General features: G+C 43.9%; 2 protein-coding genes across 2 annotated transcripts in view; one reads left to right on the forward strand and one right to left on the reverse strand.

Annotated features, from left to right (window-relative positions):
• Window positions 1-976, forward strand: part of JARID2 (jumonji and AT-rich interaction domain containing 2) — a 229,804-nt gene extending 228,828 nt beyond the window's left edge. The window contains 1 exon segment of the mRNA XM_038768089.1: window positions 80-976. Coding sequence (XP_038624017.1) covers window positions 80-262 — 183 coding nt within the window. The 3' untranslated portion in view covers window positions 263-976.
• A 493-nt stretch (window positions 977-1,469) lies between these two features.
• Window positions 1,470-21,937, reverse strand: part of DTNBP1 (dystrobrevin binding protein 1) — a 78,660-nt gene continuing 58,192 nt past the window's right edge. The window contains exons 4-6 of the mRNA XM_038768090.1: window positions 7,289-7,444; window positions 4,686-4,829; window positions 1,470-3,359 (exon numbers count right to left, since the gene is read on the reverse strand). Coding sequence (XP_038624018.1) covers window positions 3,106-3,359; window positions 4,686-4,829; window positions 7,289-7,406 — 516 coding nt within the window. The 5' untranslated portion in view covers window positions 7,407-7,444 and the 3' untranslated portion in view covers window positions 1,470-3,105. The remainder of the gene's footprint in view (window positions 3,360-4,685; window positions 4,830-7,288; window positions 7,445-21,937) is intronic.

Consider the following 21,937-nt stretch of genomic DNA (forward strand, 5'->3'; position numbering starts at 1 on the left):
GTGGGCCCAGAAACTCCCACGACCTTCTCCTCCTCCTCTTCGCTGATGCCGTGGTCTCCCTCTCCCACCCGGTGCCCAGGAACAGATCATCAGCCTGGTCAATCAGATCTGCGGGAAGGCGTCCAGGAAGAACGGCAGTGTCGAGCACCGTCTCAGCAAGCCGCCGCCCAAACGAGGCCCCCGCAAGCGAGCCACGGTGGATGTGCCCCCCGCCCGGCTGACCTCCTCCAGCTCATCCAAAAGTGCTGCAAGTTCATCCTGAAATGCCAACACTCATGCTGTCAATTTATATATATTTTTTGTAATTATTATATCCTAGTTTGGAGTACTTGCTGTAGAATACAAGCTGTCTTTGCACTAGCTCTAAAGAAGACTTTCTTCTGGTTTTAGAGAACTAATTTTGTTTTAGCATTAAACTGTTGAATTTTTTTGTACTTAGGATAGTTAGATACTGCAGTCGGATTTTGGAGACTGCCGTATATTCACTGTTTTAAAACCGCCGAGGGGACAGATGAGATACTAATTTGTATTGCCCGCCCCCCAGCTAAGGAATTTTTGTTTTGTTTCGTTTTGTTTTTGTCTTTTGGGTTTTTTGGTTGTTTTTTGTTTTGTTTTGTTTTGTTTTGGTAAGTGGGGGAAAAAGGCTTTTAACCCATTTTTGAGTAGGTTGAAGTTTGATGTGTTTTCTAATTTGTTCTCCAGTCATGTGAGCAGATTTTCTAGAGAGAAAAGGGATAGGAGACAAAAAAAAACTTGAAAGAAATTGCTTTACTTTGGCTGTCTTTTCTTTTGTCACGTGCAAGATGAGTTTAGTAATTTTTTTTTTTTTTTTTTAATCGGAGGAGACCCATTCTTTTCTCTTTAGGAGGTTTTGGCAGCTGAAAACAGACTCTGTTCCCTGACTGTAGGCAAAAATGATGAGATTGGGAGTGACTAGGTTCTTTTTTACCAGCATCACTATGCATTCTGTTTAAGGGAAAAAAAAAAGAAAAAAAAAGAGGGAAGAAAACACTGCCTGCCTTGGGGGAGTCATAGGAGGGAAAACTGTGCCTGATTTCATTAGGAAATCTATTCTTGTTATTTTTTTGGTGCTGTTGGCTACTTTATCAAAAAAAACCACCCTTCAATAGCATCCTTAAGTGGAGGAAAAAAAAGGACAAAAAAAAAAAACCAAGCGATTGAAGCCGTAAGTGCTTCTTTGTCATAGATGTGCAATCTTTCTAACAAACATTCCATTCCACTGCTGTTGGTTCACAGCTTCACACAGTCAGCATTAACCTTTCTTTTGGAATTTGTTTCATTCTCAGATCACATTTTAGAGCCACTAGGAAACCTGCGTAGTTCTTTTTTGAATGTGAAACTGCATTTGCGTTCCTCCTTGTTTTCTTTTTGTTCATGTTGTAACAACAGAGGAAAAAGATCACATCCCTTTTGTACATAAGCCTGTAAATTGTTTTAAATACTTGAGCTTTTTTCTTGGTGGGGGTGTGGGTGGGATGGGGTGAGTGGGGTGAAGAGACAAGATGAAGAAAAGCCTTACATTTCAGTTTCTTCATCGGTTGGTTTGGATGCTTACAGGGTTTTTCTTGTAACATTTATAAGTGCTGCTTACATCACTGAACAACAAAAAAATAATAATGGAGTAGCGGTTCCCATTTCCGGTTGTGTGTACAGTATGTGTGGAATAAAAAAGGGAAAAATGTTTTCACAAACTGTTCTTTGTTTCATAATTGAATCGCACAATACCGTAGCTACCCATATTGCACTGAGCTTGCCAGGAGAAGACTGTCAGGAAAGTCCTAGAATACAATCTGTTGGTTGTTGTTGCAGAAGACTGAACTGTTTTGGAATATTTAACAAGAACATAAACAGAGTCGAGTGTTTTCCAATGTGGTTGTCCAATTTTTATGTCCTTGCTGTGTACTTTTTCCCCTCTTTTGGACAGTAAACTTCTGACTATGGCTTACAGTTTGACATTTAATTTATTAGCGCTGCTCTGCTCTCTTTCCTTGTAAGGAAAGACTTCATGTTGTTTATTGCCAGTTTTTGTTTACTTTTCAGGTTTGTACTACAAGGTTTAATAAAAAACAAAAGTTTTTTGGACATTTGTCTGTCTCATGGAAGATGAGTGCTTGGATGGAAGCGGTTTCTGAAACCCAACCCAAAGTAAGATGGGAAGGGTCGGGGGGTCCTCATGCCCATGGGGTTGGGTGACTGTGCCCGCCCCTCCTCAGTTTCCCCTTACCCCTTTCTAACCCCACCCAATCTTTAGCGAGAAGAATGCAAGCTGAGGCAAACCCAGGTCGCAACTCTTGGATGCCACTTTATGCCAGAGGTGAGTTGGGGCGGCCCCCAACTTCCCACATGCCCCCGGCCCCCACTTCCCGAGTCCACAGTTGGCTGTGGGGGAAGGAGATAATTACCTTAGACATCGGCTTCAATTTTACAGACCACAGGCAGCGTGGACGAGGAGCGGGGATTAGTCACTTTCGGTGATGCCAGTTTCCTGTTGGGTTCCGTGAGGCTTAGCCTTCCTCCGGGTTCGGGGCTCAGAGTCGGTCTTGGGTTTCTGGTGGGCCACCGGCATCGGCGTCGCCACACTGGGCACGGCATAGGTGGAAATGGAAGGAAGGTGAGTGAGAGATGGCTGGATTTTGAGCTTGAGGGACAAAGGGCCTGAGGTATGGGAGCAATGTCGTATTCAGAAGCTGAGCTCCCTCCATCCCTGAGGCGGTGGCCGACCCGTGGGTTGAGTAGACGTTGTGTTGGGCCCACCGTGCCGCTGCCCCTCTGTTGGCTTTGTCTCTTCGCATCACCCCGGAGACTGTCTTCTTTTAAGAAAAAAAGCAAAACCCTGCAGGGTTGAGGCGGGGAAGTCTCCAGCCTCCTGCAGGGAACACTGTGGAAACAAAATCCTGGATTCACCCCCTGTGAGAATTTTCTTCAGTATAATCTGAAGGTGCTCAAACCCCTTGGATCTTATTGTTGGAGAAAATCGTGGGTGCTTGGAGGACGTATTCAGCTGTTGGCAATTTTCTCAAAAGTCCACTAGTCCAGCCAGACCCCGGCTGAGCGGCCGGAGCGGTTTGGGACCCCGGCCAGGATTCAGGCAGTCTGAGAGTCACTTTCCTTGCTGCCATCTGGGCTGGCCGTTGGGTCGGTAGTGAGAGTGGCCAGGGCAGTGTCCACCTGAACCTCCTCCTCGTCAGACTGGACCACTGGGGACTCTCCTCCTTCGCTAACATCCTGACTGGCAGAGTTGGTGCAGGTAGAGGACGACCAGGATGGTTTGGTTCTCGGTTGTTCCAGGTTTGGGACCTGGAGGTTTAGCTCATGCTGGCATATTTTGGATTCAAGCCCTGCAGAGAGAGGAGGAAACAGGGCCTTTACACTTGGAGTCAGGTAGCAGGTCTCCACTGAGGCCCAACAGCTTCGTGGTAGGGGAGGCGGAGAGTGAGAGGGTCTCCACAGTGGCTGTATCGTCATCCATTTGGTGCTGCTGCTCACTGAGCCCTCTGAACTGTGGGAGAATCTCCTACCCCTCTCCTCTCCTCAGGGCAGTCCCCCCTCCCACCTTTTAAACCCACACTGGACAATTCACCGTTTTAGATTTGATAGAGGCTGTACCCCTGTGGGCTCTGAGCACTTACCCTCTCCCCTGATTTGGAGGCTTCATAATTCACTAAGGCCAGCAGAGGAAGAGGCTAATTATAACTTGACAAAGTTCTAGGCCAGGGGCTGAGGAGAGAACTGGGGAGGAAGAGGAGGGTGAGAGTGGCACCTCTTGTGAAGGCTGGCCGGCCAGAAGACTTGAGTGGGTTTAGAGCTTGGGACAGAAGAGATTTGCTCAGCAGCTGTTCAAGTGCATGACTACAATAGGTGGGACAGTTGCCGCTGCAAACACTCGAATTCTGGCTCTGACTCCTGCTTGGGGGCTAAAATGGAAATTTTTGGTTTTGTTTTTGTTTTTAAAAAAGCCACCTTTCTGGCTAGGAAACACTTCAGAGCAGCAGGTCACATCATTGACCTTTGGCTCAAGATGCAGTCACGGGGAGGGGATGGCCCAGTTTAGCTGGATGTTGCGGAGTTGGTTGAGGCCACTTGGAAAGCCTGTTCCAAAGTGTGGCATGCTCTAAGAGACCTGGGAAAGGAAGGCTTGGAGGGGAGAGGAGATGGGGCTGGAAACAAGGGGTAACCTCTAGGCCTCAGAAGGGCAGAAACCCCATCCTGCAACTGCATGTCTTGGTGGGAAGAGGGAGAGATAAGGAGGGAAGCCCTTGGTACTCCAGCCGAGTCTGGCGGTGCAGGTCCTCGCTGCCCTGGGAGGCTTAGGCAGTTTGTCTGCAGTTAGGGAGAGGCAGCATGGCCTAAGACCTGGATTCTAATCCCAGCTCTACCACTTCTCTGCTGTGTGAACCTTGGGCACGTCACTTCACTTCTTTGTGCCTCAGTTCCCTCATCTGTAAAACGGGGATTAACATGGGACCCAGACTGTGTTCAACTTAATTATCTTCTGTCTACCCCCAATGCTTAGTACAGTGCTTGGCACATAGTAGGCACTTAACAAATACCATATTAAAAGAAAAAAGGTTAGTAAGACTAGCAGTAGTACTTATCAAATGCTGTACTAAGCGCCGGGAGAGACTCCATGGGTGGGAACTGAATGGGAAATAAGACACTCTTACCTAACCCCAGGGAGGATGCGGGGTTGTCTTCGCCTCCCAAGTTCAAGAAGACATCCAGCGCCTCTTGGTCCGACATGTCCATCAGGTCCAACTGTTCCAGCATATCCACGTTCACCTCCATGGATGACATGCTGCCGATGGGCTCTGCAGTAAGCACAAGAGAACACAGTGAATCAGATGGGCCCTCCAGCAGGGGTTCTCCCACAGGGCAGGCATGGGTGAGAAGGCTAATCTCGGATCTAGCTGGGACTTGGCTGGACCAGGGTGACAGACATTTGGACTGAGGGGAGGGAGAGAGGGTCTGGGAACTGTTGAAGAGGAAACATCAGTTGGACTTAGGGGGATACTGAACGTGAGGTGAAGGAGGGAAAGGAATCAGGGTTAATCATGGGACTCTTAGGGATGGGAAGGTCAGGGAGTGGCCGGGGAGAGGAATTCACTTTTCGATACATTGATCTTCGAGGTGGCAGCTGGGAGTGCTTGTAGAGTATATCTTGGAGGTAAGAGGGAGTGTCAGATCACACAGGGTCTGACCTAGCAAGCCAGAGGTGGAAGTCAGAACTTGTGAGTGTAAAGTGAGAAAAGTCACAGGTTCCAGGCCTTGAGGAAGCAGAGGGAACAATCAGAAGAAAGGTGTCATTTTCCATTAGGCCACACTGTGACTTAGCATGGGCCTGGGTTCCAATCTTGGCTCAGCCACTTACCTCCTGGGTGATCTCAGGCAAACTATTTCTTTGTGCCTCACTTCCCTCATCTGCAAAATGGGGGATTCAATCCCTGGGTTTCCTCCTACTTAGACTGTGTTCACTGGTTGTCTTGTATCTACCCCAGTGCTTCCTAATGCTTAGCGTGTAGTAAGTGCTTAGCGAACATCACAATCATTATTATTAATATTATTTTTAAATGGTATCTGTTAAGTGTTTACTATGTGCCAAGCACTGTTCTAAGCACTGGAGTAGATACAAGGTAATCAGGTTGTCCCACGTGGGGCTCACAGTCTTAATCCCCATTTTACAGATGAGAGAACTGAGGCACAGAGAAGTTAAGTGACTTGCCCAATGTCACACAGTAGACTAGTGGCAGAGTTGGGATTAGAACCCATGACCTCTGACTCCCAAGCCTAAAGTCTTTTCACTAAGCCATGCTGCTTCTCTATCATTATTATTATTAACTCAATAGGAGAAGAAAACACCTAGATTAAAACCACCAATCTGGTACTTTAGCCCATTTTGATTTCAGATTTCAGTGTCTGGCCCTTTGCTTGCCACAGCAAAGCATATTAATCCAGCTGCCCCAGGACACTTCTTTGGGGGAAATTCAAGGACTGTCCTTCACCCTAAGCTAGTCTGAAAACAGAGGGGCAGTGATAGGGTCCCCACTTTGCATTTTAAAGCAAAATGCCCTGCAAGTCACAAAAGCCATGACTCTAGGTCTCAAAAGAATTGGAAAAAGGAGGTGTTAACCAGCCTGATGCAGAAAATCAGCCTGCCTGAAAGATAAAAGAGTTTTCGTCTCAAAATTTGCCAAGTAGATCACATGCTTTACTTGACTCTGCCTCTGAAACTCCATTGCAAGACTTAGGCTTTTCAGAAAGCAAAGACAAATCTCATGATATCACTCAATTTCCATCATCACCACTGGTAAAATGGAGTTGTCAGTCTCAAAATGGAAGAAAAATCTCCACTCCACACTAGACAGGAAATCCTAGACTTTAGCATTACCCAAACTGAGATAAATAAAACGGGTTGGGAGGTGAAAAACCGTGGTGGAGAAGAGAGCATTTACCTAATCACACTGTATGCCTTTTAGGTCCTAAATATGGAGGAGGAGAGCAGAAACCACAGTTTAGTGCAGAAAATCTAGTTGGCTTCTCTGGAACGTGCCCTATTTGGCACCCCAACAGAAGAAGACCTTGAACTGCGTGGCATGATAGGTGGAGGTATTTTTTTTTTTCAATGGTACCTGTTAAGGTCTTACTTTGTACCACGTACTAAATGCTAAGGTCCTTAAGGAAAGTCACCTCACTTCTTAGTGCCTCAGTGTCCTCATTTGTAAAATGGGAGTTCAATACTTGTAGTCCCTCCTATTTAGACCATGAGCCCCATGTGAGACAGGGACTCTGTCCAACCTATCTTGTACCTAAGAGAAGCAGTGTGGCTCAGTGGAAACAGCCCGGGGTTTGGAGTCAGAGGTCTTGGGTTCAAATCTGGGCTCCGCCAACTGTCAGCTGTGTGACTTCGGACAAGTCACTTAACTTCTCTGGGCCTCAGTTACCTCATCTGTAAAATGGGGATTAAGACTGTGAGCCCCCCGAGGGACAACCCAATCACTTTGTAACCTCCTCAGCGCTTAGAAGAATGCTTTGCACATAGTAAGCGCTTAATAAATGCCATCATCATTATTATTACCCTAGCTCTTAATACAGTGTTTAGCAGTATGGGATTTACAGTCTAAGGAGGGAGTAGGATTTAATGGGCAAGTAAGTGACTTCCCCAAGGTCACAGATCAAATAAGTGTCAGAGCTGGGAATCAGAGCTGGGAATCAGGTCTTCTGACTAGGAAACCCGTGCTCTTTCCACTAAGCCATGCAGCTTCCCACTTGCCTCGTCTCTCTGCTATCTGCAGGTAACCCGTGGAGAGGTAATGTTCCATGTCTTGCTGGAAGGCTTCTTCAAAAAATTTCTGGCGTTCTTTAAGCTTTATCTGCTGGGTGTGTTCCATGTCCAGCGCCTTCTGGGTGTGCTGGGCATCCAGTTCAGCTGGGGACAGAAGAAAGGCGCAGGACACTGTGAACTGGGATCACTTCAAACCCCCAATTATTCAAGGATCTGTGTTCTAAGTAAGTCTAAGGAAAAATGCTTTCAGCAATAGCTCTGCAATGGGACTAACCATCAGCTTGAAGAAAGCTATGCCCTCGCTCAATCCACATTCCCTCTCCCTGCTTTCTGGTACCCTGTACCCAGACGGTGGCCTCGTCTGGAAAGTAGGGACCATCTATTTGGCCAACTTGTACTTCCCAAGTGCTTAGTCCAGTGCTCTGCATGCAGGAAGCACTCAATAAATACGATTGATTGAATGAATGACTGCGCCCCCTCCTTCCCCTCCCCATCCCCCAGCCTTACCGCCTTCCCCTCCCCACAGCACCTGTATATATGTTTATATGTTTGTACGTATTTATTACTCTATTTATTTTATTTGTACATAGTTATTCTATTTATTTTATTTTGTTAATATGTTTTGTTGTCTGTCTCCCCCTTCTAGACTGTGAGCCTGCTGTTGGGTTGGGACTGTCTCTCTATGCTGCCAACTTGTACTTCCCAAGCGCTTAGTACAGGGCTCTGCACACAGTAAGTGCTCAATAAATACGATTGAATGAATGACTGAGCCCCCTCCTCCCTCTCCCCATCCCCACCGCCTTACCTCCTTCCCCTCCCAACAGCACCTGTATATATGTATATATGTTTGTACGTATTTATTACTCTATCTATTTTATTTGTACATATTTATTCTATTAATTTTATTTTGTTAATATGTTTTGTTTTGTCATCTGTCTCCCCATTCTAGACTGTGAGCCCGCTGTTGGGTAGGGACCATCTCTCTATGTTGCCAACTTGTACTTCCCAAGCCCTTAGCACAGTGCTCTGCACACAGTAAGTGCTCAATAAATATGACTGAATGAATGAATGTTGAGGTAAGCGGGTAGCATCACTCTCCACTACTTAAGGCTGTCATAAATAATAATAATAATGGCACTTACTATGTGCAAAGCACTGCTCTAAGCCCTGGGGAGGTTACAAGATGATTAGGTTGTCCTACGTGGGGCTCCCAGTCTTAATCCCCATTTTACAGATGAGGTAACTGAGGCACAGAGAAGTTAAGTGACTTGCCCAAGGTCACACAGCTGACAATTGGCAGAGCGGGGATTTGAACCCACGACCTCTGACTCCAAAGACTGTGCTCTTTCCACTGAGCCACGCTGCTTCCCAAATGAGTGGAGAGGGGTCCTATGTGGGGCAGGGACTGGGTCCAACTTGATTAACTGATGCCTGTTTACTTGTTTTGCTGTCTGTCTCCCCCACTTCTAGATGGGGAGCCTGTGATCGGCAGCGATTGTCTCTATTTGTTGCTGGATTGTACTTCCCAAGCACTTAGTACAGGGCTGTGCACACAGTAAGCGCTCAATAAATGATTGAATGAATTAATTAACTTGTAGCTACTGCTTAGAACAGAATAAGCACTGAAATACTAAAATGTTATAATAATAATAATAATGATGTGCGGTTGTCAAACCCTATTTAGCAGGGCAGGTGACTCTTACTATTCTGAACAGATAATAATAATAATAATAATAATAATAATAATAATAATAATGGTGCTTACTAAGTGTAAAGCAAATGATGAAAACAACCATCGGTATGTTTGCTTCCTGAGCAGCTCAGATCCCTGATGAGGTTCACGCTAGGTTAGGGACATGAGATACAGCCATAGACTGTGCCATAAGCCAAGGTCCAAGAAAGAAACAGATTTGGATCAGTGGATAATATATCACTCAACAGATCAGTGGTATTTTTTGAGCACTTACTGTATGCAGAGCAGTACACTAAATGCTTGCGAGAGTACAACATAACAGGGTTGGTAGACGATCCCTGCCCACAAGGAGCTTACAATCTACAAGGGGAAGATGGACATTCAGATTAATTACAAGTAGGGGAAACGACAGGGTGTAAGGATATGAACATAGGTGCTGTGGGGCGAAGGGTGGAGTTCATTGTGATATAGTGCTCTACACATGCTTACAAACCTTTTTTTTTCCTCTATCAGCTAGGAATTGAAGTTGTTGTTTGGTCTCTAATTAGGCAATTGTTTTCTGTCCCTGTGTTTCCTTTTTGGTTTCCAAAATAACAACAGACCACCTCAAAGATGGTGGAGTTCCCTACTTTGAATCTTCTCTATCTTTGCATAACGTAATTTTGCAAAGTCTGCTACAGAACTGGGGGTAATCCCTGGGTAATCAGAAAAACATTTTTATATTCTCTGGTAATAGGAGTTCTGAGAGTTTAACGTGCCGATGTACTGAATATGGGGAAACGTCAAGCCCCTCTGTTTAGGGTAAAATTGCCTAATACTAATTAGATATGTTATATTAATAGATATATTAGATAGAGAAGCAACGTGGCTCAGTGGAAAGAGCACGGGCTTTGGAGTCAGAGGTCGTGGGTTCGAATCCCGGCTCTGCCACATTCCTGCTGTGTGACCTTCGGCAAGTCACTGCACTTATCTGAGCCTCAGTTACCTCATCTGTAAAATTGGGATTAAGACTGTGAGCCCTGCGTGGGACAACCTGATCACCTTGTATCCCCCCAGCGCTTAGAACAGTGCTTTGCACATAGTAAGTGCTTAACAAATGCCATCATTATTATTATAATGTGCTCAATAAACAGCACTGAATGAATGAATGGAGAACATCAAGTGCCAACAGTCCCTTAAAGTAATGTTGTCAGGAGAGGAAAATGAAAACTTTAGTGCTTACTGAGACTTGGTGAGAAACTATTATTTCATTGGAATTTTAGACTCAAGCAGCCATCACCTAAATAAATGCACCGTGTCAGGCATTTATTGTGCCATCTTTCCTCCTCTACCTCAGTGGAGAAAAAAAACGAACCACCTTTCCTTTTCATTTAGGCCATCCTCTTAAGGTCATTTAATAAGATAATCCAGCAATGAATAACTTTGCAGTGCTAGACCGCAAAGACACCAAAAGCTTTTACCGAGGGTATGAATGACCTAACCAACCTCAACTACTCCCTCACAGACCTACAGTTGGTTCAAAACAATGGGGAATTGCAAAGGATTCAGAGAGCCATTTTTTGTGCAAAGATATCATGCCTTGAAGTTATCTTGTCTCCACGTGTTCTCTGACATATTTGAATTTTCTTGAACAAAGCTTCTTGGGAAGAGTCAGGTGTAGATGCCACAATGCTGCTTTCAAAAAATGATGCTGCCCTTTGGCTCTCCAGAAAAAAAGCCAGTCAAGATTTCTAACAGACATCAATACGACAGCTTAATTACATTTGGATAATAAACTTGACTATTGATTTAGCATTAAAGTCTTACTGCAAGGTCTACATATTTAATATATAAATAAGATGCGGCCTTAAAAGAATTGCATTTTTGCCCTGCCCACACAAGTAAAGTGTGGATACGGGAGGGGGCCTCCGAGGGCATGGACTGAGAGGCCGGAATTCCGCTGGGGCGAAACTGGCTGTCCCCTGCCTCTCACCATGAATAGTAATAATAATAATGGCATTTATAAGCGCTTACTATGTGCAAAACACAGTTCTAAGCGCTGGGGAGTTAACAAGGTGATCAAGTTGTCCCATGTGGGGTTCACAGCCTTAATCCCCATTTTACAGATGAGGTAACTCAGGCACAGAGAAGTTAAGTGACTTGCCCAAAGTCACACAGCTGACAAGAGGCAGAGCCAGGATTTGAACCCATGACCTCTGACTCCAAAGCCCATGCTTGTTCCACTGAGCCACATTGCTTCTCACAAATGATATCGGAAATGCTCTGGGGCAGGCCCACAGGGAAGAGGAAGAAACTCAAGACAAAATTACATGTGAATCAGTTCTCACAAGGGTTGAGTGCCAGGTGCAAAGTTCAGTGATTCTTCACTGCAGAACAATGATTGTATTAAATGTCTAATTTTCTCTAATGTACTCTCCCAAGCACTCAGAACAGTGCTCTGCATGCTAAGCACTCAATGCATATGCAATGCTTGAAAGAGTGCAACTATCCAAACACTGGGCCTACAGTTACTAAATACAAAGGAAGAGATAAAATGTTACAAATTCTGATATTAAAACCTTTGACTTTGGCCATCATTGTTTTCAAAAAAATCTGTTTAAAATTGGATTAAAGATTAATTTAAAATCAATCAATCAATCGTATTTATTGAGTGCTTACTATGTGCAGAGCACTGTACTAAGCACTTGGGAAGTACAAGTTGGCAACATATAGAGACAGTCCCTATCCAACAGGGGGCTCAAGAGATACTGACTATTACTTCAGGGAATAATCCATTTTTAGAAATAGGTGAGAAGAAATCAGCAGTGCCAGGATTTTCTTTTTAAATGGTATTTGTTACATGCTTACTATATTCATTCAATCGTATTTATTGAGTGCTTACTGTGTGCAGAGCACTGTACTAAGCACTTGGGAAGTACAAGTTGGCAACATATGCCAGGCACTGTATTAGGAAGGTGGAAGAAACACGATAATTGGAAACAGTCCCTATCCCACATAGGGCTCACAATCTAAATCCCCATTTTACATATGTGTTAACTGAGGCACAGAGAAGTTAAGTGATTTGCCTCAAGTCACACAGCAGACAGGTGGTGGAGTTGGGAATAGAATCCAAGCGCTTAGTACAATAAGCACTCCATAGATACAACTGAATGAATGAATGCATCCAGGTCCTTTGACTCCAAGGCCCATGCTCTTTCTACTGGGCCACGCTACTTCTCAATTGAGATTCCCTCCTCTAGACTGTAAGCTCACTGTGGGCAGGGAAAGAGTCTGCCAACTCTGTTATATTGTTATACTGTATTCCCTTAAGCACTAAATAAATATGATTGATTGGGAGATCTGAGAAGTAGCATTGCTTGGTGGAAAGAGCATGGGCTTGGGAGTCAGAGGACGTGGGTTCTAATCCCCACTCTGCCACTTCTCTGCTGTGTGACCTTAGGCAAGTCACAACTTCTCTGTGCCTCAGTTACCTCATCTGTAAAATGACGATTAAGACTGTGAGCACCATGTGGAACAACCTGATTACCTTGTATCTACCCCAGCGCTTAGAACAGTGCTTGGCACATAGTAAGCGCTTAACAAATACCATTATTATTATTATTATTATTATTACTATTATTACTATAATCTAAGTGGAGATAGCAGGATGAATCAATGGTATTCACTGAGCACTTACTGTGTGCAAACCACTGTACTAAGCACTTGGGAAAGTACCATACAACAGAACCGATGGACACGCTCCCCATTCACAACAAGCTTACATTCTAGGATGGTCAGTGTTCAGTTGCTGACATTCAAAACTGTCCAAAGTTTCCATTTGGATGTCCCAAATGCAGCTGGGATTTTATCCATTAATCAAACAATGGGACTTACTGAGCACATACCGTTTGCAAAGCACTGTACTAAGCACTTGAGAGATGCAATACAATAGAGTTGGTAGACCTGATCCCTTAAATTTAGCAGTAGAAATATGGAGCAATGATCCGGGCTTGGGAAGAACAAAACAAATGTGTTTAATGTGCTCACTACCCACAAGGAGCTTGCACTCTCCAATGAGCTCTTGAAAAAAACTAGCAATTCTCTTAAGTTTTTCAAAAACAGCTGCGTGGTAGGATATACACTATCTCATGATCTTCCAGGGGTCAAATGTTAGCAGATAATAGACTTAAAAGCTTGGTTAAGCTGAAAAAAAAGTACAGGACTGTATTTGGCTCTTGACTGGAGAACTAGTTCCTTAGACTGTATTGTACTCCCAAGCACTTAATACAGTCCGGTGCCCACAATAAGCACTCAATAAATACCAGAGATTGATTCTCAGGCAAGGCAGCAAGAGTTGAAATGCAGTCTGATTCTTCAAATTTTGAGTGCTTACTATGTGCCGAGCTCTGTACTAAGCTCTTGGGAAAGTACAATACAACAGAGTTAGCAGACGTGTTCCCTGCCCAAAAGCCTACATCCTACAGAGGACTAGAACAGGACAGAATAAACTACAAGGATCTTGATGAACATTAACTTAAGTTCCAGTTCTGAGAAATAACCTCACACTCACCCTGACACAATCTGGCCCATATAAAACAATCCTTTTTCAATCCTTTTATAAACTTGTCATCAGTTCAAAGTGCTCTTTTTACAAAAACAGTAAACTTCTCAAGGATCCCATCTATTTTCAAGTTCAGCTGTCAAAAGTAACTGCTCAAATCCTTCAGGACTTCTAAGAATTTTAGAGTGAGTCCAAGCTAAAAGTGCCAATATATTATATGTATTTAAAACACTTCAAAGGAAGTTAACTAAAGTGTTTATTTTCAGACACTCCAGAATCAGCAACTCTGCAAACAGGTATTAATGGGGGAAGAATTATAACAAGGATTTTGATAGTCTCAAAATAGCTCTTACTGGAGCTAAAGAAAAGCAGAATAATAATATGAATGAAGTCATCATCTCTTTCATAGAACTTTGACTTTCAGGCACTACTCTCTATGCTGGGACATTTTCCTTTCTGATAGCTTTCCCCATTATCCTTAAAACAAAAGGTTTAGAGAGAAAATTTAGAATATTCTAAAACTGAAAAAAAAGGACTAACACCACAAGAATATCTACCAGCAGATGTATGCTCTTACTATTTAATTCCTTTCTAGTCCTCTAGTCTTAAGCCCCTTGCCCATTTCAAAGGAAAGAGAGGCTGTTTAAAAGATCCGCTCAACTATTTAATATTTAATTTTTTTTGCTTCCTGAATCTAAGAACCAAATGCAAGTCACATTAGTCAAAGACAAAAAACAATCTTCAGTTGCACAGATTTTTTAAAACCTATTTCAAAATTTCAAAGTCAATGCCTGATGCGTCTATTTCCAGTCCACCCTAGAGCAATATTTTCTCTAGGCTTTGAAAAAAATGTTCCTACTTCTTTAATAATTTACATTATACATGCAATTGAAAGTTCTGATTTCCCCTCTTCATTCCTGAGTTAACATTTAAGGTACTTAGTACAGTGCTCTGCACACAGTATGTGTTCAGTAAATAAAATAATAGTATTTGTTAAATGCTTATTATGTGCCAGGCACTGTACTAAGCTCTGGGGTAGGTACAGGATAATTGGGTTGGACACAGTCCCTGACACACATAGGGCTCACAGTCTTAATCCCCATTTTACAGATGAGGAAACGGAGGCACACAGAAATGTTTGTCCAAAGGCCCACAGCAGACAAGAAGCAGAGCTGGAATTACAATTCAGGTCCTCTGGCTCCTAGACCTTTGGTCTTTCCACAAGGCAACACTCCTTCTCCATTAATGCCATTGCATACCATTTGAGAGAGAAATCACAGCCTTGTCTTATCTTTACACAGCCCCTGTAAAAACTGGCAAAACTTGGGAAATGTGTCCTAGTTAACATTTCTGACCCGGGAAGTTAAAAGGGCTCTTTCTAAACAAAGTTCAAAATTAGCCATCCTCCACAGAGAGATATTTTCAACCAACAGAGAACAGTACACACTTACCTACACTATGGTGCTCTTGAAGGCACCCAAACTGAATAACCATCTACAGACAGACAGACAATTCATTGTCACTCCTATGCAGTGTTACTCATTTCAGGCAAAGCAGCTGGGGGAAGAGCAGCTTCTCAAATGCATTACAGGAAATGCTATTCTGGGATCCAAGCTTCCAGAAGGCCCTGCTAATTTCCACCAATTAACTAGGAGGAAGTGAGCACAATCTAGGGTTACTCAAACATACTCCACAGGCTACCTACCATTCAGATCAATCAATCAATCAATCAATCGTATTTATTGAGCGCTTACTATGTGCAGAGCACTGTACTAAGCGCTTGGAAAGTACAAATTGGCATCACATAGAGACAGTCCCTACCCGATAGTGGGCTCACAGTCTAAAAGGGGGAGACAGAGAACAGAACCAAACATACCAACAAAATAAAATAAGTAGGATAGAAATGTACAAGTAAAATAAATAAATAAATAAATAAACAGAGTAATAAATATGTACAACCATATATACATATATACAGGTGCTGTGGGGAGGGGAAGGCGGTAAGGCGGGGGGATGGAGAGGGGGACGAGGGGGAGAGGAAAGAAGGGGCTCAATCTGGGAAGGCCTCCTGGAGGAGGTGAGCTCTCAGGAGGGCCTTGAAGGGAGGAAGAGAGCTAGCTTGGCGGATGGGCAGAGGGAGGGCATTCCAGGCCCGGGGGATGACGTGGGCCGGGGGTCGATGGCGGGACAGGCGAGAGCGAGGTACAGTGAGGAGATTAGTGGTGGAGGAGCGGAGGGTGCGGGCTGGGCAGTAGAAGGAGAGAAGGGAGGTGAGGTAGGAGGGGGCGAGGTGATGGAGAGCCTTGAAGCCCAGGGTGAGGAGTTTCTGCCTGATGCACAGATTGATCAGTAGCCATTGGAGGTTTTTGAGGAGGGGAGTGATATGTCCAGAGCGTTTCTGGACAAAGATAATCCGGGCAGCAGCATGAAGTATGGATTGAAGTGGAGAGAGACACGAGGATGGGAGATCAGAGAGAAGGCTAGTGCAGTAGTCCAGACGGGATAGGATGAGAGCTTGAATTAGCAGGGTAGCGGTTTGGATGGAGAGGAAAGGGCGGATCTTGGCAATGTTGCGGAGCTGAGACCGGCAGGTTTTGGTGACGGCTTGGATGTGAGGGGTGAATGAGAGAGCGGAGTCGAGGATGACACCAAGGTTGCGGGCTTGTGAGACGGGAAGGATGGTAGTGCCGTCAACAGAGATGGGAAAGTCAGGGAGAGGACAAGGTTTGGGAGGGAAGACAAGGAGCTCAGTCTTCGACATGTTGAGCTTTAGGTGGCGGGCGGACATCCAGATGGAGATGTCCTGAAGGCAGGAGGAGATGCGAGCCTGGAGGGAGGGGGAGAGAGCAGGGGCAGAGATGTAGATCTGGGTGTCATCAGCGTAGAGGTGATAGTTGAAGCCGTGGGAGCGAATGAGGTCACCAAGGGAGTGAGTGTAGATTGAGAACAGAAGGGGACCAAGCACTGAACCTTGGGGAACTCCCACAGTAAGAGGATGGGAGGGGGAGGAGGAGCCTGCAAAAGAGACTGAGAAAGAACGACCGGAGAGATAAGAGGAGAACCAGGAGAGGACGGAGTCTGTGAAGCCAAGGTCAGATAACGTGTTGAGGAGAAGGGGGTGGTCCACAGTGTCAAAGGCAGCTGAGAGGTCGAGGAGGATTAGGACAGAGTATGAGCCGTTGGATTTGGCAAGCAGGAGGTCATTGGTGACCTTTGAGAGCGCAGTTTCCGTGGAATGAAGGGGACGGAAGCCAGACTGGAGGGGGTCGAGGAGAGAGTTGTTGTTGAGGAATTCTAGGCAGCGCGTGTAGACAACTCGTTCAAGGAGTTTGGAAAGGAATGGTAGGAGGGATATGGGACGATAACTAGAAGGTGAGGTGGGGTCAAGAGAGGGTTTTTTTAGGATGGGAGAGACATGGGCATGTTTGAAGGCAGAGGGGAAGGAACCAGTGGAGAGTGAGCGGTTGAAGATGGAAGTTAAGGAGGGGAGAAGGGATGGAGCGAGAGATTTCATAAGATGAGAGGGAATGGGGTCAGAAGCACAGGTGGCCGGAGTAGCACTTGAGAGGAGGGAGGAGAGTTCCTCTGAGGATACCACTGGGAAGGATGGGAGAGTAGCAGAGAATGTTGAGAGCCGGGGGGTTGGAGAAAGGGGGGAAGAGACTTTGGGGAGGTCGGACGGAGGTCGGAGGTCGGAGGTCGGAGATGAAGCCAAATGATTTGATTCCAAAGAGATCTTTAATAAGATAACATTTACTTCACTGTGTTTTTCATTAGACTGTACACTCACTAGATTGAAAACTCCTTGAGGGTGGGGATACCACGCTGTCCCAAGCTCTAAGTAATAATGATAGTATTGGTTAAGCACTAACTTTGTGTCAAGCCCAGTTCTAAGCACTGCAGTAGGTACAACCTAGTCAGGTTGGACACAGTCCCTGTCCCATATGGGGCTCAAAATCTAGTCCCCATTTTACAGATGAGGTAACTGAGGCCCAGAGAAGTGAAGTGACTTGTCCAAGGCAGACAAGTGGCGGAGCACGAATTAGAACCCATGACCTTCTGACTCGCAGGTACTCTATCCACTACACCATGCTGCTTCTCTATAAAGGATTCTGCACAAAGTAAGTGCTCAATAAATACCACTGATTAATTGACTGATCTCAACTAAATCTGAAAGCTGGGTAGAGATCAAAAGTATACCATATCCAACGCCTTCTGGGGGAGGTAGACGAAAGAGTGGAGAGTCGTTTATCAACCAATATTAATGGGATTCTTTTTTTACGGTATTTGTTAAGCAATTATTATGTGCCAGGGGCAGTACCCGATGCTGGGGTGGATTGGGTTGGACGCTGTGCCTGTTCTGTGTAGGGCTCCATTTTAGCCCCATTTTAAGCCCCTTAAGCCCCATTTTTCAGATGAGAAATGAAGTGACTTGCCCAAGGCCATATGGCAGATGAAGAGCAGAGCAGGGCTTAAAGCCCATGACCTTCTGATTCCCAGGGCCATGCTCTATCCACTATACCATGCTGCTTCCCCTGATGTATTGAGCGCTTACTGGGTGCAGAACAAAGATAATAATAATAATAATAATAATAATAATAATAATAATAATAATAATAATAATAATGGCATTTATTAAGCGCTTACTATGTGCACAACATTGTTCTAAGCACTAGGGAGGTTACAAGGTGATCAGGTTGCCCCACGGGGGGCTCACATTCTTAATCCCCATTTCACAGGTGAGGGAACTGAGGCACAGAGAAGTTAAGTGACTTGCCCAAAGTCACACAGCTGACAATTGGTGGAGCCGTGCTCTTTTCCACTGAGCCACGCTGCTTCTCATGCAGAATCTCAGGCATCTCTGAAAAGCTCTCCTAAAATCATTTCAGCAGTTCTTTAATACGCAACAAAGAACATTAAAATGCCCCTTTTGTCTGCTTGAAAACAAGCCTGCAAATGTCTCTGCTGTGAAGCCATGCAAATTCTGCTCATTGCTTTTTTCCCCCCAAATGGACATTTGTTTTCCCCCATACTAATACTGAATTTGGAAATGAACAATATGAATATTTATTATTTCACTACAAACACCACTCTAATTTACCAGAAAGCTGCTTAATTGTTTACTCATCAATATAAACAATTCTGGATATTTGTAAAAGATGGTTATATACTGAATCCATCTGTTTGGAAATGCCTGTAAAATCTGGCCCATCTCATGCTATACTATGACATTATTTTTATTATTTCCAATAATATTACTATTACAGATCACTCTATGATTTCTGTCCAATATTATCACCTACCAACTATTATGAAGCTGAAAACAAAATATTATTCCCATTGTTAACACTTGGAAAGGGGAAATATTTCCATCCAAAAATGACTTGGGCCACAGGGCAACAACTTTTTTTGTTTTGTTTTGTTTTAAATTCAGTCCATAAGAAGGGTACCTTTTAATCATCCTTAACTGACTATATCTGCTTCAGGCAAAGCTACAGGCAAACTGAAAGCCTGTAATTGGCCCTAAAAACATCCCACCCATTAAATTGTTATTATAAGCATTCTCTCAAAATGAGTGCTCCAACAGAACCTCCAAAATACCCACTCATGCCTCCAGAAGCGAAGAACCTCACCCGTTCAGCAAAATAACGAGAAATGCCTCTCAGGATCCTAACATTTCAGAGACTGATTCATGAGCTAAAACCCAATAAAGAAATAGATTTGGATGAGTGGACAATTATCACTCAGTGGTATTTACTGAGCATTTATTGTGAGCAGAGCACTGTTCTAAGTTCTTGGAAGAGTACAAAACAATAGAGAAGGTCGACCTGATGCCTGAACTCAAGAAGTTTACAGTCTGGCACAGGAGACAGACTTTATTTATATTAATGTCTGTTTCCCCTGCTCTTGACTGTAAGCACACTGTGGGCAGGGAATGTGTCTGTTTATTGTTGTTCTGTACTTTCCCAAGTGCTTAGAACAGTGCTCTGCACACAGTAAGCGTTCAATAAACATGACTGAACTGAATTTCACTTTTAGGCAATATGTAATGTGCTAGCTCTTTTGGATGAATAAATTTCGAGTTTAGGTAAGCAAAATGTTTGTTCATTTTTAAGATTAGAGAAATCTTGGACAACAAACAAAGCATAGTTTCATCTGAGAAAATACAGATTAGAGACAACTGGTAATGCTATTAGGGAAGACAAAGACCCCTGTTCTTGACTCCAGGATTACTGACCAGACGTGAAAACCAAGTCCATTACTTCTTGATGGCAAATAGTCATATTTGTTAACCGAGGTATTAATTAATCAACCTTAACAAGACACAGAGCGTACCGTCAAGGTAAATTATGTTGCTTCCCTACTGAATACAAAGATTTTCTAGAGAGTTGGATTTTACATAACAGACTGACAATCTCTTTAAATGGTCCTCTATGTCTTTTCAAACAAGCATTATGGACAAACATCCATGTACTTGGCATGCTGGCAGAGAATAATGACATTATTGGTGCAACGTCAAAGCAGGATAATTAAGTGAACGGTTAGAATATGTAATAGATGTAAACAGAAAAGCATAAACATGGTTTACAGCTTGACTACAAAAATTGCAAAATATAAGTTTGTAGAATGGATAAATGGAAACATGCTCTCCTAGCTCGTTCTGGATTAATGCTGTTTCACGTGATTAAACAGGATGCTGGGATAAAAAAACCTGATTAATACTTTGTACTACACAATTTGGGCATTAAGAGACATACACTGGGCATAAGGAGCAATATGTCCTTCTAGAAAAAGCACAGCCCTGGCATTACAGGATCTAGGTTCTAAAACCAGTTCTGCCAGTTGCATGCTGTTCCCCCTTCTAGACTGTGAGCCCACTGTTGGGTATGGACCGTGTATGTTGCTGACTTGTAGTTTCCAAGCACTTAGTACAGTGCTCTGTACACAGTAAGCACTCAATAAATATGTTTGAACGAATGAGAATGTTGTATGAGCTTGGGCAAGTCATCTTAACTTCCCGGTACCTCAGCTTTCTCACCTGTAAAACAGGGATTCAGCACCTCTTCTTCCTCTTCCGACTCTGAACCCCATGTGAAACAGGAGTTGGGACCAAACTGATTACCTTACAGCTAACCCGGAGCTTAGCTGAGTATTTGGCATGATGGTAAGTGTTTAGCGAAGACCACTGCTATTATTGTAATAATTTTTCCATCTTTGGGCTTTTAAAAGTGCAGATGAGGTCATCAAAGACAATTGCCTTTCCCAGGTTGAATGTTTTGGGTCCTGAGAGGATAGTCTGTTGGCCGTGATGCCGTTGGCTGTATCTAACAATAATAATAATAACTGTAGTTTTTGTTAAGCACTTGCTACATGCCAAGCATTGTTCTAAGCTCTGGGGAAGATACACGATATTCGGGTTGGACACAATTCCCTGTCCCCCAGGGGACTCACAGTCTTAATCACCATTTTATAAATGAGGTAATTGACACCCACACCACTTATTTAATAGGATGCATCAAAAGCAGTTCTCTTGGTGGAACTAGTTACCAGATTCTGTGAACTGTAAGACCTGACTCTGAAATAAGAGAAGTTGATGTCCAGCTTTAGATTCTCTTTAAGGATACTCAACCACATTCCCCAGGGTTGAACAGGGACGAAGGAGCAATACCTTTTGCATATATCCCCAACACCTTTCTCATCCATTTTTTAAAACGGTATTTGTTTAGCCCTTACTCTGTACCAAGAACTGTACTATGAGAAGCAACGTGGCTCAGTGGAAAGAGCACGGGCTTTGGAGTCAGAGGTCAGGGGCTCAAATACCCGCTCTGCCAATTGTCAGCTGTGTGACTTTGGGCAACTCACTTTTCTGTGCCTCAGTTACCTCATCTGTAAAATGGGGATTAAGACTGTGAGCCGCTTGTGGGACAAGCTGATCACCTTGTAACCTCCCCAATGCTTAGAACAGTGCTTTGCACATAGTAAGCCTTTATAAATGCCATTATTTTATTATCATTATTATTATTATTACTAAGTGGTGGGGTAGATTCAAGTTAATCAGGTTGGACACAGTCCCTGTTCCTAACAGGGCTGTCTTAATCCCCACTTTACAGATGAAGTAACTAAGACCCAGAAGTGTTAAATGACTTGCCCAGGGTCACACAGCAGACAAGTGGCAGAGCCCGGATTAGACTTGCATAATATTTCCCTATCTTCCAAATGAATTCAAATGTCCTTAAGTGTTCAGACATTAAATATCTGCTCTTTTTTAATAACTTTCTCCTTTCTTTCTTATTTTCATTCCCCAAATGATGCAGTGTCCTCACCTCCCCCCCCCCCCCAACCGCCCCCCACCATTACCTCTTTAGAGAACAAATTCAGAAGCTGTTACAGTTGTTCGTGTTCT

Source organism: Tachyglossus aculeatus, chromosome Y2, assembly GCF_015852505.1.
Source record: "Tachyglossus aculeatus isolate mTacAcu1 chromosome Y2, mTacAcu1.pri, whole genome shotgun sequence".
NCBI classification, from domain to species: Eukaryota; Metazoa; Chordata; class Mammalia; order Monotremata; family Tachyglossidae; genus Tachyglossus; species Tachyglossus aculeatus.